We start from the raw sequence: 12,871 nt of genomic DNA, 5'->3' as shown, positions 1-12,871 counted from the left end.
ATGGATGGCCAACACATCCACAGAATCAAGTATAAGATATTGCGGAACATGTTTTCCATACTCGTGTCCACCAGTTTCCCATGAAAACAAATTTTGACGAACTCATTGCCTTCGAGTTCTTCGCCATTTTGCGGTTTAAATTGACCACGACCAAGTTGATCCCCGTGGGTGAAAATCTTTAAACAACGATTCGTAGCAAGCTAAGGCCTATGATACTTCTCTCTTACTGCTGCTGCTAACTTTTTTTTTTTTTTTTTTTTTTTTTTTTTTGTGGTAGGGGACCTAAATCTGAATATTCTCCAACCTCAAGGCTTGTACTCGAGTCCTTGGGCCTCGGCCTCATCCCTTTCGCACTCTCATAACCCATTAATGAGATTGTCGAAAGATGAGATAATTCTGTCAATACTAATTCAGTGAGTGAGGCTTTTTTTGGTTGTTTAGAACCGAAAGCTCTGATTTATATACAATGATGCAGCAAGATGTGTTCGACGTATGGCAGCTCAGTCGCCTTGCCAAATAATCATTTTGGTCAAGATTTAGTGAGACGTTAGCAAGATTTAATACTATTAATTATATCACAAATTCACAATGTTGTAGCGAATGTGTAGTCGTAACCATTCAAGTAGTGATACTAGTCAGTCGCCACAAAACATTGATTTTTGCAGCTGCATGCGAATGTACTAGCAGCAACTTATAAGAGAATGGAATTGAGGGAGTGGCCCTTGCTTGATGCAATCGGGTTTATATCATTGACTAATGGCTTTAAATGGAGAGGGGTAGCTAACCCAAATGTTTGGAAGTTTTTCCCAACAACAACAGACACGTGAGTGACATTCGAAATAGCGAGTTGCTACATTTGACTGTTAGATGAACCAAAATCAAAACAGGAACTCTACCCCAAGTGTATTGACTTCTTGCTGGAATTGTTCGGTAACACCTTGGAAAACAAGAACATCTCTAGCATGGAAAACCAAAGAATTGATGCCCCCTGTCTCAAATCATGCTGATTTAACATGGATGAACCTTTTCTCTCCAAAACAGTAGCAGAAGAGATCAGCAGGTCATCACCAAGAAGAGAACATCCCTCTAACTACCTTGATCTTGGCCAGTCTCTACGTCAATCGACTGCACATCTTGTAACTCATGATGTCATTATCCCCATTATCACTACACCAAACACTTCTTCATTTGTAAATCTCATAGCCAATTTGAACAAAGAGAAAACAAGACTCGCTCACCGATCCCATTCAGCTCCATCTGTGTTTACTGACTCCAAGGAGTCTTTTACGGATTCTTTTGACCCCCGACAAGCCCCAAAATCTACTCCTTTGATCGTTCGGCAGGCTTTTATTGCCGTATTCTTGTATATATTGGTCGTTGTGTTGATATTCCTTGTCGGTGGTAGATTCAAGGGAACTGAAACAATCAAGCCTGTAGACGCCTTGTACTTCACCGTTGTCACTCTTTGCACCATAGGCTACGGTGATATTGTTCCAGATACAACATTTACCAAGTTATTTACTTGTGTTTTCGTTTTGGTTGGTTTTGGTTTCATCGATATTTTGCTAAATGGTTTGGTCACATACATTTGCGATAGGCAAGAAGCAGTTCTGTTAAGCACCATGGATGAGAGCAAGTCCATCACTATGGTCCAAGCTTATATGATAGACAAAGCTAAAGGTAGAATGAGGATCAGGATGAAAGTGGGCTTGGCTTCAGCAGTTGTCTTTGTTTGCATTGCGGTAGGAACTATTTCAGCGCACTGCCTAGAGAACCTGGATTGGGTTGATAGTTTTTATCTGTCTGTTACTTCTGTGACAACCGTAGGCTATGGGGATTTTGCTTTCTCGACCATACCTGGAAGATGTTTTGCCATTATTTGGCTATTAGTAAGCACATTGGCAGTTGCCAGGGCATTTCTATACCTGACTGAGCTAAGGATTGACAAGAGAAATCGCAGGATTGCGAAATGGATTCTTCACAGAAAGATGACACTCGGCGATTTAGTAGCCGCAGACCTTGATAATGATGGATCCATCAGGTAATGTTCATGATTTTCTGTAAACAGGATTCTAGTTAAGGCTAGGTTGATCAAAATCCTAATAACCCTTCGCTGACTGCTATATTCTTTTACTTTTCCCTTCCTACCTGATATTTCCAAACTTGATTTCAATCGATAACTTGGCACAATAATGCGGTGTTGTGATGGAATTAAAAACAGGGTTCCTCTAAGCTTCGCACAACTACCAGGCAACATTGATCTGGGAAGAAAGAAGCATGAACACAGCTTATTACATCTTAGGATTGTTCTAAAGGATGTCCTTAAAGTTATATCTAGCAATTTCGGTATTTGTAAATCAGATTATGTAGCATGTTTAAGATTTCAATGCAAGCATAATAATGGTAACACACTGTACAGCAATTTGTTCAGGCTGTCTGTGCTTGATACGCCTTGTTGGTTTCTTTTATGGTTGCAGCAAATCTGAATTTGTTATTTACAAGCTTAAGGAGATGGGGAAGATAGCAGAGAAAGACATGCTTCAGATCTGCAACCAATTTGATTCATTAGTTAGTACCAGCTGTGGCAAAATCACTGTTGCGGATCTCATGCAACGTCACTAGGGTTGTTCATGTTTTACTTTTGGAACAGGGCATCCAGATTTAGCCATGGGAATAGGCAGGGCTTGATGACGTTCTGCAGTGTAAACAAGAAGAAAGCTAGATGGTATCATTGCTGAGAAATTTGTTTAAGAACATCGTCAATGTTAACATTTGAACTCAAATGAAAAGTGGGTTCAATCATTTTTTAGCTTAAAACTTTTTTTGAAATTTAGTAGCGCTGTAACATGGAATATAAGGTCTTGTTTAACATTATGTTTTTGAAATTTTTTGATTTCTTTTTAGCTTTAAATTAATTCTTTTAATATTTTTAGGTCGTTTTAATATTTTAATATTAAAAAATATATTATTTTTGGGTATTTTCAAGTAAAAAACATTTTGAAAAAACAATCTTATATCACACTTTCAAACATGCCTTAAATATGATTTAAATAAATTATGGGTGAATAAAAAATTGATATTAAAGAATTGTTGATTGACATGTTTTGATAAACCCAAAACTCTTTAAAAGCTTCTATTTCATATAGAAAAAAAACAAGACTTTCTTAACATTTATAAAATAGGTATTTTGAAAGTTAAAATTAGGATCAAAGCATCCAAACTTTTAGAAGGGAGAGATTATAAATAAAGTAGACTTTTGATTTAAACTCATACATGCACGTCTTGGACTGACTCAGCTCATGTATGAGTTTGTTGTAAAATAATATTTTAGTTTATAAAAAATTATTTTTTACTAGCTAAAATTAGCTAAAATTTAAACTTTATTGTGGTCCATGAATAACTATTTCTTTCAACTTGTTATTTATTTAGTTTAATTTATGAATATTAACAGTCTCTTTTAGATACAAATCTAAACAGTTTTTTCAACTAAAAAAATATAAATTTAAGATCATATTTAATTTTATTTTATGATGGTTAATTAAATATTAATAATATGAGAAATAATTATGATTACTACTATTATTAATTATTTAACCTTTTAACTTTTAAAAAGGGTAAATGAAAAGTTTTCAATAATGTTTTTTCAGATTTTCATACACTTTTCTTAACTCATATTCTCTCTCTCTCTCTCTTTTTTTAATTTTAATTTTCCTCTCAAATTTAGAAGTGATTTTCATGTATAGCTACAAAAGAATAATTTAAGTTGATATTGTGGACATTGTGGCATAAAATAAAGTGCAACCATCCTCGAGCAGCATCTCACCAACAAATTTCCTCAATTTTGTCGCAATAATATTGCTCAGGATCCTCGGTGGCATACTTCCAAGGTTTAATTAATGAACGACCTTGTATGAGTCCAGGGAGCTTCATGCGGAAGCTGGTTCACAGATTTGCCTTCAGTTTTCCCGGCAGCTGTAATTCGAAGAAAGAACCATTAAAGATGCTAATAAAACAGTCAAAAACACAAAATGTAGGTGCTAACTTCTCCTTCTCAAGTTTTTTCTTTTAGACTACCAAGTCCAACCAACATACTGCTTAAATCTGAGATCAACACGAAATGCTTGGACCTGGTTGTCAATGGCTAAAAGAAGAAACTTGGGATGGAATAGTTAGCAGGTGTATTTTGACTCATATGGAGTCAAAGAAGATGAAAACAAGAAGATCACCGGAAAAAGAAATTAAAAGGACAACGGTCTTTCTCCTGCCATGGCAATTCCTCGAGGAATAATTTCTTTCAAGAACTAAATATACCCTACTGGAGGCCATTTTCAGCTGGTCAACCAAGCATAAGTAGCAGACAGAGGGGACACACATTTGACTTTTGGAAACGGTATTTGAACGCAAAATGAACCGCGCTATGAAGGTGACAAGAAAATTATTTCATCCAGCATCACAGCTGCAAAATGAGTAAGGTCATTATAGAAAAAGAAAGTGCATTTGAGTGCAAATCTTCTTTCCAGTTCCAAGTTTAGTTACCTTAGATCGGTAAGCAATAAGCACTCGAAAGCACAATAACTTTATTTATAAATCATAAACTTTGGTATAGTTGAGTGCAAAGCTGGTCTGTGTTGGAAGCCAAGCACAGAAGCGCCTTCCTCAGTTCAAGCCTACAAAGCATATAAGTTCGACCTTTTTTTAAAAAAAAAAAAATGTTTCTAAAATACTTTTAAAAAAATTAAAAATTTTAAAAAATACATCTTTTTTGATAATTGGAAAAGGAAAACGACTGTGAATTTGATTTGGGCAGACTCTTAAATAATTGTTAGGCCTGAATTTGGGGCTTGCTGAAGCCTAACGGGCTGTTAAAAAAAAATCTCCATACTAAACTGCATTGGATTTAGGCCTTTATGAAAGAAATATTTCCAAGGAACTGTAAGCCTTTACATCATGTAAATGGGCCTTAGATAAAAGTGGTATACAGTTTATCGGCACTATTCAATAATTATTCGCTAAAAAGTTCATTTACACGCTAAAGCCACCTACGCTTTCAGGAAAAAAAATATTCTAAATAAATAAATAAAGGAAAAATCTAAAAAACACGCTCCAATTATATAGATAATATTTGATGATATCAATTTTATTCTCAAATTTTAAAAAATCTTCAATAAAAAAGTCCTGATTAATTTTAGATTTTTATCCATATTTATATTTTATTTTATAATTAAACGACATCGATTTGTATAAAATTTGATGATTTCATTAAATGAATCTAACGAAAATATAATTAAAAAATCAGGATAATTTAAAGATAAAAATGATAAAAGAGAGTTGAAGTAAAAAAATCAACACTACCCTCGATAGTTTTAACTTTAAGAGTAAATATGATTTTTGTCTTAAAAATAAAAGGAAAGACTCCCCGATCAAACGCCGCTAACAAGCTGAAAAGGTTGCCATGATCAACAAAGAAAAGTGCGTGGGTTCTTATCTTGACCATGGTTCCTGGCCCCACTCCACCAGAGAGTGGGCCTATATGGGTTCCGTCGAATATGAGTCTTTTTCCTTGATTTCTTCCCTCCTTGGATTTGGTAAAATCAAGTCATCAAATGTTGGGTCCACATGAAATGACATTCGAGACGACTCACTCTCGAGCCCATTCTTTAATCTCCGAAAACTAGTTCGGAAACCAGCCCGCTCCGTAGTTGGACCCCGAATCCATCAGCCGGGGCTTCGAACCGGGGCTGGTTCAGTGACAAAACTCGGATTTTTTTATATAAAAAACATGAAAAAATATTTTATTTTTTAAAATATATAATGACCCGAACTTAGCCAACTAAAATTATACCAATACACACACACGCATATATAAATAAGCATGACAAGCTGCTCATCAACAACGTCCACTAAGAACTAAAAAACGAGATTTTGACCATCTCCTAATTTCACACTCGGGGAGCCATTTACTAAGAGACACAAGGAAGTCTTGCATTGCCTAAGACACGAAATTAAGGACCACTGGGAGAACGATGGTAAGTGAGATGTCGAGGAGAGGGAAATAAAGTGAAACGTCTTTTGATTTCTTAAAAAGACGACTCAAATACTATCTATAGCAACACATTTCTGATAAAGTAGCCAATACAAATTGTAGTCGTTGAGGATATAAACATCAATCAATCACTGCCTAGGAGCTATGATCTATGGAAGAGGTAGAAGTTGATTCGACATAAAAAGAAAAAAAATAAAATTGCTAGTTCAACCTAAGATGTAAGTATGTTTTTATCTCGGTCAATCTGTCTGGTAATTAATCCCTTGATACAGTTGGTCAACCAAAATTTAATAAGCCAAAAAATTAAAAGTTGTTTTGTTTGTATATTTAAATTTTTTTTTTTTGAAAAAATATATTTTATTTGTTTTTAAACTAAGCCAGACTCTTAAATATTTTCATTTATGTTAAAAAAATTCTCATAAAATTTGTAGCTTATATAAGTAGATGAAATAAATATCAAAGTTCATAATATTATTCATTTATGTTATAATATCATGTATTCACATAATACCTTCGAAAATAAATTAGATTATTATATATTTTCTTATATTAAAAATAACGGCATAAAAACAAAAACTATTGCTCACGCATGGTGAATAATATTAATCTCAGTAGGTGTTCAAATATGCAGAGCTATAGGAATTTCTACTTGAAATTTGCACGAAAAGTGACTTGTTTTACCAAGTAAAAGATCATTAATTACAAGTAGTGATGGTTGAGCTAATGAATTTAAGGCTCGGAGCTCAGACAAAAATAATTAATTAAAATTAAATATTTTTCTTTGTGATGCCTGGCTGTCTTTTCCCAGCTGTTGATTTTTGGCTTTATGTCTTTTCCTTTATTAATATCAATCTACTCTTGTTTTATTTTTAAAAAAGGTAGGTTCTAGCAAAGAGGTGTTGCTTTAGTCACTGTTTTATATTGTAGGGTTTTAATTTTTTTTAATATTTCTTAACTTTAAATTAATTATTTTTTACATTTTTATATTACTTTAATGTGTTGATATCTAAAATAAATTTTAAAAAATAAAAATATAATTTTCAAGTAAATAAACACTTTAAAAAATAATCTCTAATATATTATAATTCTCAGACAAGCAATTCATCTTCAATGGCTCTGAGCATCCAATTCTCACTCACATGCATGGCTTGCTAAAAGAGAAACTGAACTGAATTGATGTTAATTATTGGAATCTAGAAGACAGCTTACAATAACCTAGTCAATCTCCTATCCCCCACTTGATTGCAAGAGGATATATATATATATATATATATATAGACTGTCTGGTTCAAGCGTTTTTATGCTCGGACTGTAGCATCGCAAAGGTCAAAATTCCACTCGAGAGCGTTGCTTTAGCAGTTTCAAAAGGGTAGTTGTTCGGCTCCACCACATCACAATATTATTAAACCAGTTGAATATATATATATACAAGGATGTCATCATCTTGTCAATGCCATCCTCTCTCCAAAGAATAGTATCTTAATTCCTGGGTGGAGTAGGATTATGTGTGTTTAATCTTAATTAATCGAGATCAATCTAAGACAAGTGACTTCGGTAGGGAATGGATTCACTCATGGTCTAAACACTTCAGTGGTTGTTGGGAGCTACATAGTCAGGAACAATTCAAGTCCTATACAGCACCAATATTTTTAAAATAATCTGATTACGTTATTTGCTTTGGCTGGCGTTATATAATTGAATTATCTGACAGTATGATTCTAGAATTATTAAATTAAAAACTGAAACATGCATTTCTTTCATAAAGTAACAGGAATTTATATTGGGTAGGGTAGATACATAGAAATTAAGTGCACTAACAAAAGTCAATTGTCTGACTTTTGCAAGCACAATTACACAATTATTTGTTATCTTGGCAACATCTTTAATATTTAATATTATTTGTTGTTTGGTTTATTTGAAAGTATGATTATGGTTGTTTTTTAAAGTATTTTTTTATTTAAAATAAATATATATTTTTAAAAAATTATTTTTTATATCAAAGCATTAAAATAATTTAAAAACATCCAAAAAAATATTAATTTGAAGAAAAAAATAAAAGATTTTATTTTTTTTAAAATATTTTTAAAATATAAAAATAAAAAGAATCATAGACTAATATTCCTGACCGTATATAACTTCAGGTTTGCCATCATGCTTTATCCACTCAAGTCGTTCTTTGCTTAACGAGCTCATGAGTTTATTTAATAGAACGAACAAGTGATGATACCTTATCATTTATTGTATAGGATACAAGAGTTTTAGTTATTTATATAGTATAAAAAACATTTTTTCTCAAACAAAATACTTTTTAAAAGGATAAAATTTATTATATAATTCTAGTGGGATAATACCTCGATCCTAGGAGACCTATGATGTACAAGTATAAACATACATTATTATTGGTATTATTTGTGAAAACAATAGTCATGGGTGACTATTTAAGCCCCACACCTAAGGACTATTATGATGCTATTATTCGCACAGCAGCTAGGAAATGAGGATCTTAATTATTTATATAACACAAAAGATATCTCTTACCTTAAGATGAGTCTTTAAAAAAAACAAAACTCATTATGTAATTATGTAATTCTAGTGGAAAAATATCTTTTAAAAAACTTATTTACACACTTCATCATCAATCATGATCTGTGTTTCACCTGATAAGTGTGAATGAGTATTGAAAAAAGTGAGTTTTCAACATAATTAATGACTAAACTGTGGTGTGATGCATTCAGAGTATAAGAAAATTTGAATTCAATGGTCAGATTGTATTATTAAAAGAGTTTGAGATTAAAAAGTGAAAATAATTTTAAAAGTTTAATATCCAAAATACAAAGAATGAAAGTTCAAAAAAATCTTTTCGAATTTTGATTTTAACATCTGGTTTGAAGCGTCAACTGGTTGTTTAAAAAATCAGTTCAAATGTTAAGCGCAAGTTTTATAAAAATAATCTTGAACAAACATTAAGTTTGAGTTTTTAACCGCTTAATTGTTTATAATATGCAATTGAAGCCTTAATTTATTTTTTCAAAAGTCATATTGTTCTTGAGAAATTAATTGCACTTTCTAGATAAATAGCGGTATCGGTCACTCAACTCTATAAATACAATTCATTTGATTGTTTGGAAACTTTTCTCTTTTTTTTTTTTTTTCATTCTCTCTCTTTTACATGGAATTAAAAAGGTTTTTTTAAATGTTCTTTAAAGAGTTCTTTGTTTTCTTATCCAAGACTCTTGATATATTTGTATTAGTTCTAGAAATGTATTTATTTTAAAAATAACGAATCTTTATATTACAAATACACAGACAATCAATAACAGTTCAATTTAATATTTTCTTATTGCTATAAAATATATTTCTCCACCAAACTGTAGGGGCTATATATATATATATTAACTTCCGATCATTGTAAGATTGGTTCCCGAGCCATTAGATGAAATTGTATCCATCTCGGTCTCCTTTGCGGTATCATTCGGTCGAGAATTATCTAGTGGAGAATCTGGATTGTGGTTGTCTAGTCAACTGAGCTCATTGAATCCTGATTGTGATTTAAGCTATATATGACCCAACTACACAAGACAATTGTAGCATTTGTTAAGACTTTGCGCTCTTAATCAAATAAATTATATGCATAACGTCTCCGAGGGACTCTAAATAGTTAATGCCAGAGCAATATTCGGAAGGAAAAATCATACTTCCATCATTACTTGGGTCTAGATCAAAGCTAATTTAGTTCATTAATCTTGACCAAAGAAAATGAAACAAACGGTTGAAATATTGTGAGTAGAAATCATCGATAAAAGGCCACCTTCGCTTAATATCCCGACTGACTCTCGGTTTTATTGCTGAAAAAATATCGGTTCTGCATGCAAAATATTAACTGACTTAATAAATTATAAGGTTAGGGGATTATTTTTATTTCATCTTTACCATTAGCCTTTTCTTAAGGTCAATATCTAAATGATAAGGGTTTAAACCAATGGTTCTCTTAAAAACTCCAAGAAGTTCGCAAGCTACTCCTATATAGAAAATTCTACTAGTTGAAATATAAAATTATTTATTGAGTTTTATCCTACCGTTTTGTTTTTTTGTTGAAATACTTATTTAACCTGCCATCAAAGTTTTGGTTTTCTAAATAATTAAAATTTTGAATCTTATTATTTTTAACTTTTTAATAAAATGTAAAATAGTAGTCAAGTCTAAATAATTTTCACTTAAAAATAATAGGTCCATTCAAGTTTTAAATTTAAATAATTTTAACTCGAAGAGGTGTTATAATGACTTAAATTTTCTAGTAAAGTGTTGGAATTTAACGTAATTTATATAGAAATTTACTAGTCGTAAATTCGTAATATATAATAGATTGATAAGAAAAACATTCTCTGGCCAACGTTTTTTATAATAATCTTTGTGTTGTTGGATCCCCTACAAGAATATGAAAGTAGTAACTCCCTCCAGTGTTAACCGGTGGCCTTAAATTATCCTGAGTAATGTTTATTAGAGAATGATTATAATTTTGATTGATAATGAGGGATGTGTATTACGTGATTTTTGTTTTAGTTATTTTTATTATATTTTTATAAATTAGATTGACAAGTTCAAGAAAATAAATTAAACTAGTTAAAGGATTTTTTTTTTTAATAAAAACATACATGATTTTTTTATTTAACTGTTAATTTAAAATTTAGCCAACACATTCTACATGCCCAATTCCTTGTGAATTGAAATTGCTAGTGCTATCCAAGGTCAGTATTATATTCAAATTAGGAGCTACTATTTTGAAAAAAAAAATATTTTTTATTATTTTTAGATTCATTGTGTTAGAATTTTATTTAATTTCAATTTTAATTGGCTGGACCTATTTAGTTTATTATTTAAATAGGGTTGCACACATGTGTTTCAATCTTTATTTATATATCTTATATGCATCTTTGTCCAACTTATAATTTATTTTTAAAAAAGCTTCAATTAAAATATCAAAAAATTATTGTTTACACAATAGTTATCCTTCCTTTTTTTAGTGTCAACTGATCTATCGATTTAGCTAACAATTATTAATTGGTTGATCGATTTATCCTTCCTAATAATGCTGTAATTTAATTAATTTTGTGATTATGTACAGTAACATCAATTAGAATATTATTATTGTTATAAATTGTGATATTTAATTGATATTACAGTTTTTAATTATAATATTTAAATAAATATAGCATTTTTAAACCATGATATTAACTAAATATCACAATTCAAAATTATTACATCTAAAAATATGCAATTTTATCCTCTCTTTTTTTCTTGATACTATTATAATTCATCATATGTTTTATTTTTTATTTTTTATCCTAATTGTACAATTTGTCCTCATACTGCAAAAACCTAACTATCACCCTGCCGCCTGTTGACTTAACTTCAAATAATAATAATAATAATAATAAAAAACAATGGCAAGCAAGCAAGTCAACAATCTCAGGCTATTCATTGGTTGTCTTTAAATTATAATTATTCCGTTTTGGGCGGAAAGACCCTCCACCTAAATTATTCCACCCATATCAGATTGGACGGCTCTCATCATTACTTCTCATGTTCTCTCATTCAGAATTGATCTTGAACTCCTTTTATCATCGCCCCTCACCTTTCTTATGTGCATATCAAGTGACTGGTCGGAAGCCCTGCCTCGGCATAACACCGAAATTAGTATTTCTTTCTGATTTAAGAAAATAAATTTATAAATTATAGTTTTGTTTTACCCAATATTTTAAATAAATATTTTTTTTGTGAAATTCTTGCAAAACTATATTATATATTAATTAATCAAATACTTTCAATTTATAATTGAAATAAAATGCACACCCACACAATATCACAAAAAAAAAAAAAAAATGAATCCAGGATAGGAAATTGATCTATGGCTTGTTGTTCATTGGTTTTTCACCTTCTATAATGTTTGACATTGTGATGATTATTGTTTTTAAAATATTTTTATTTAAAAATGTATAATAAGGTATTTTTTTAAAATTTATTTGTGACATCAAATAATTAAAATTATTTTAAAACACAAAAAAATAATTTTTTTTAAAAAAGCAAGATTTTTAAAAGCACGACCACGTTTCAGAAGCAAACAGCCCCTTCACCCTCTAAAATAATATTTTAGATTATTTTTTGAAGTGTTTTTTTACTTGAAAATATATTAAAATAATACTATTTTTTATTTTTTTAAAATTCATTAATGACATCAGTGTATTAAAATAGTTCAAAATAAAAAATAATTTAAAGTAAAAAATTAAAAATATTTTTTAAATATAAAAAAAGAGACACTCTAACTTGTAATCATGGTTTTAAAAAAAAAAAACTTTTTTTTTCTGTCGTTGTTACCGGCGCCGAACTGGCACAAAAACACAATCGACGCAGATACAAACGTCTGTGGTCTAACCGGTGATTAGATATTGTCACCGAAATCCATGCTGATGTCGGCGTCAAATCAATTTGGCTCTTGACAATTTTGAAGTTTTATTGTCAAACATACGCTACGGCTTCTCTTTCGAGGGAGGCAGGCATGTGTTCCTTGCGCATCCAATTGAAGTCATGTAGGTCCAAGCGTGCCTAAGTAGAGAACACTCCTTTACTTTACGTGTTTTTTTTCTAATGTAACTATAAATATATATAGTTTGTATAAATTATTTGGTATTATTATTAAATTTAATTTAATAAATCAACTTTATAATATTTTGATTTAATTTTTTATCTAACTTAATTAAAATCAAATTATATAAAAGTTATTTTGATATAATCCAATCGACTAAATTAATTAAAAAACAACTTGATTAACAA

At 30.7% G+C, this 12,871-nt stretch overlaps 1 protein-coding gene across 1 annotated transcript; it reads left to right on the top strand.

Annotated features, from left to right (window-relative positions):
• The first annotated feature begins 925 nt into the window (after positions 1-925).
• Positions 926-2,871, top strand: LOC118041687 (two-pore potassium channel 3). Its single transcript, XM_035049164.2, has 2 exons — positions 926-2,041; positions 2,478-2,871. The coding sequence occupies exons 1-2, from the start codon at positions 1,014-1,016 to the stop codon at positions 2,620-2,622; spliced, it is 1,173 nt and encodes a 390-aa protein (XP_034905055.1). The 5' UTR covers positions 926-1,013; the 3' UTR covers positions 2,623-2,871.
• Positions 2,872-12,871: the final 10,000 nt, after the last annotated feature.

Source organism: Populus alba, chromosome 14 (genome assembly GCF_005239225.2).
Source record: "Populus alba chromosome 14, ASM523922v2, whole genome shotgun sequence".
Taxonomy (NCBI): domain Eukaryota; kingdom Viridiplantae; phylum Streptophyta; class Magnoliopsida; order Malpighiales; family Salicaceae; genus Populus; species Populus alba.
This window is presented reverse-complemented; position numbering and strand designations above follow the sequence as displayed.

What these genes read in the sequence shown, in the direction of transcription:
- LOC118041687 (XM_035049164.2), top strand. Translation starts at nt 1,014, where the DNA reads ATGGATGAACCTTTTCTCTCCAAAACAGTAGCAGAAGAGATCAGCAGG. An exon ending in GATAATGATGGATCCATCAG is followed by an intron (nt 2,042 to 2,477) that starts GTAATGTTCATG and finishes TTATGGTTGCAG; the next exon opens with CAAATCTGAATTTGTTATTT.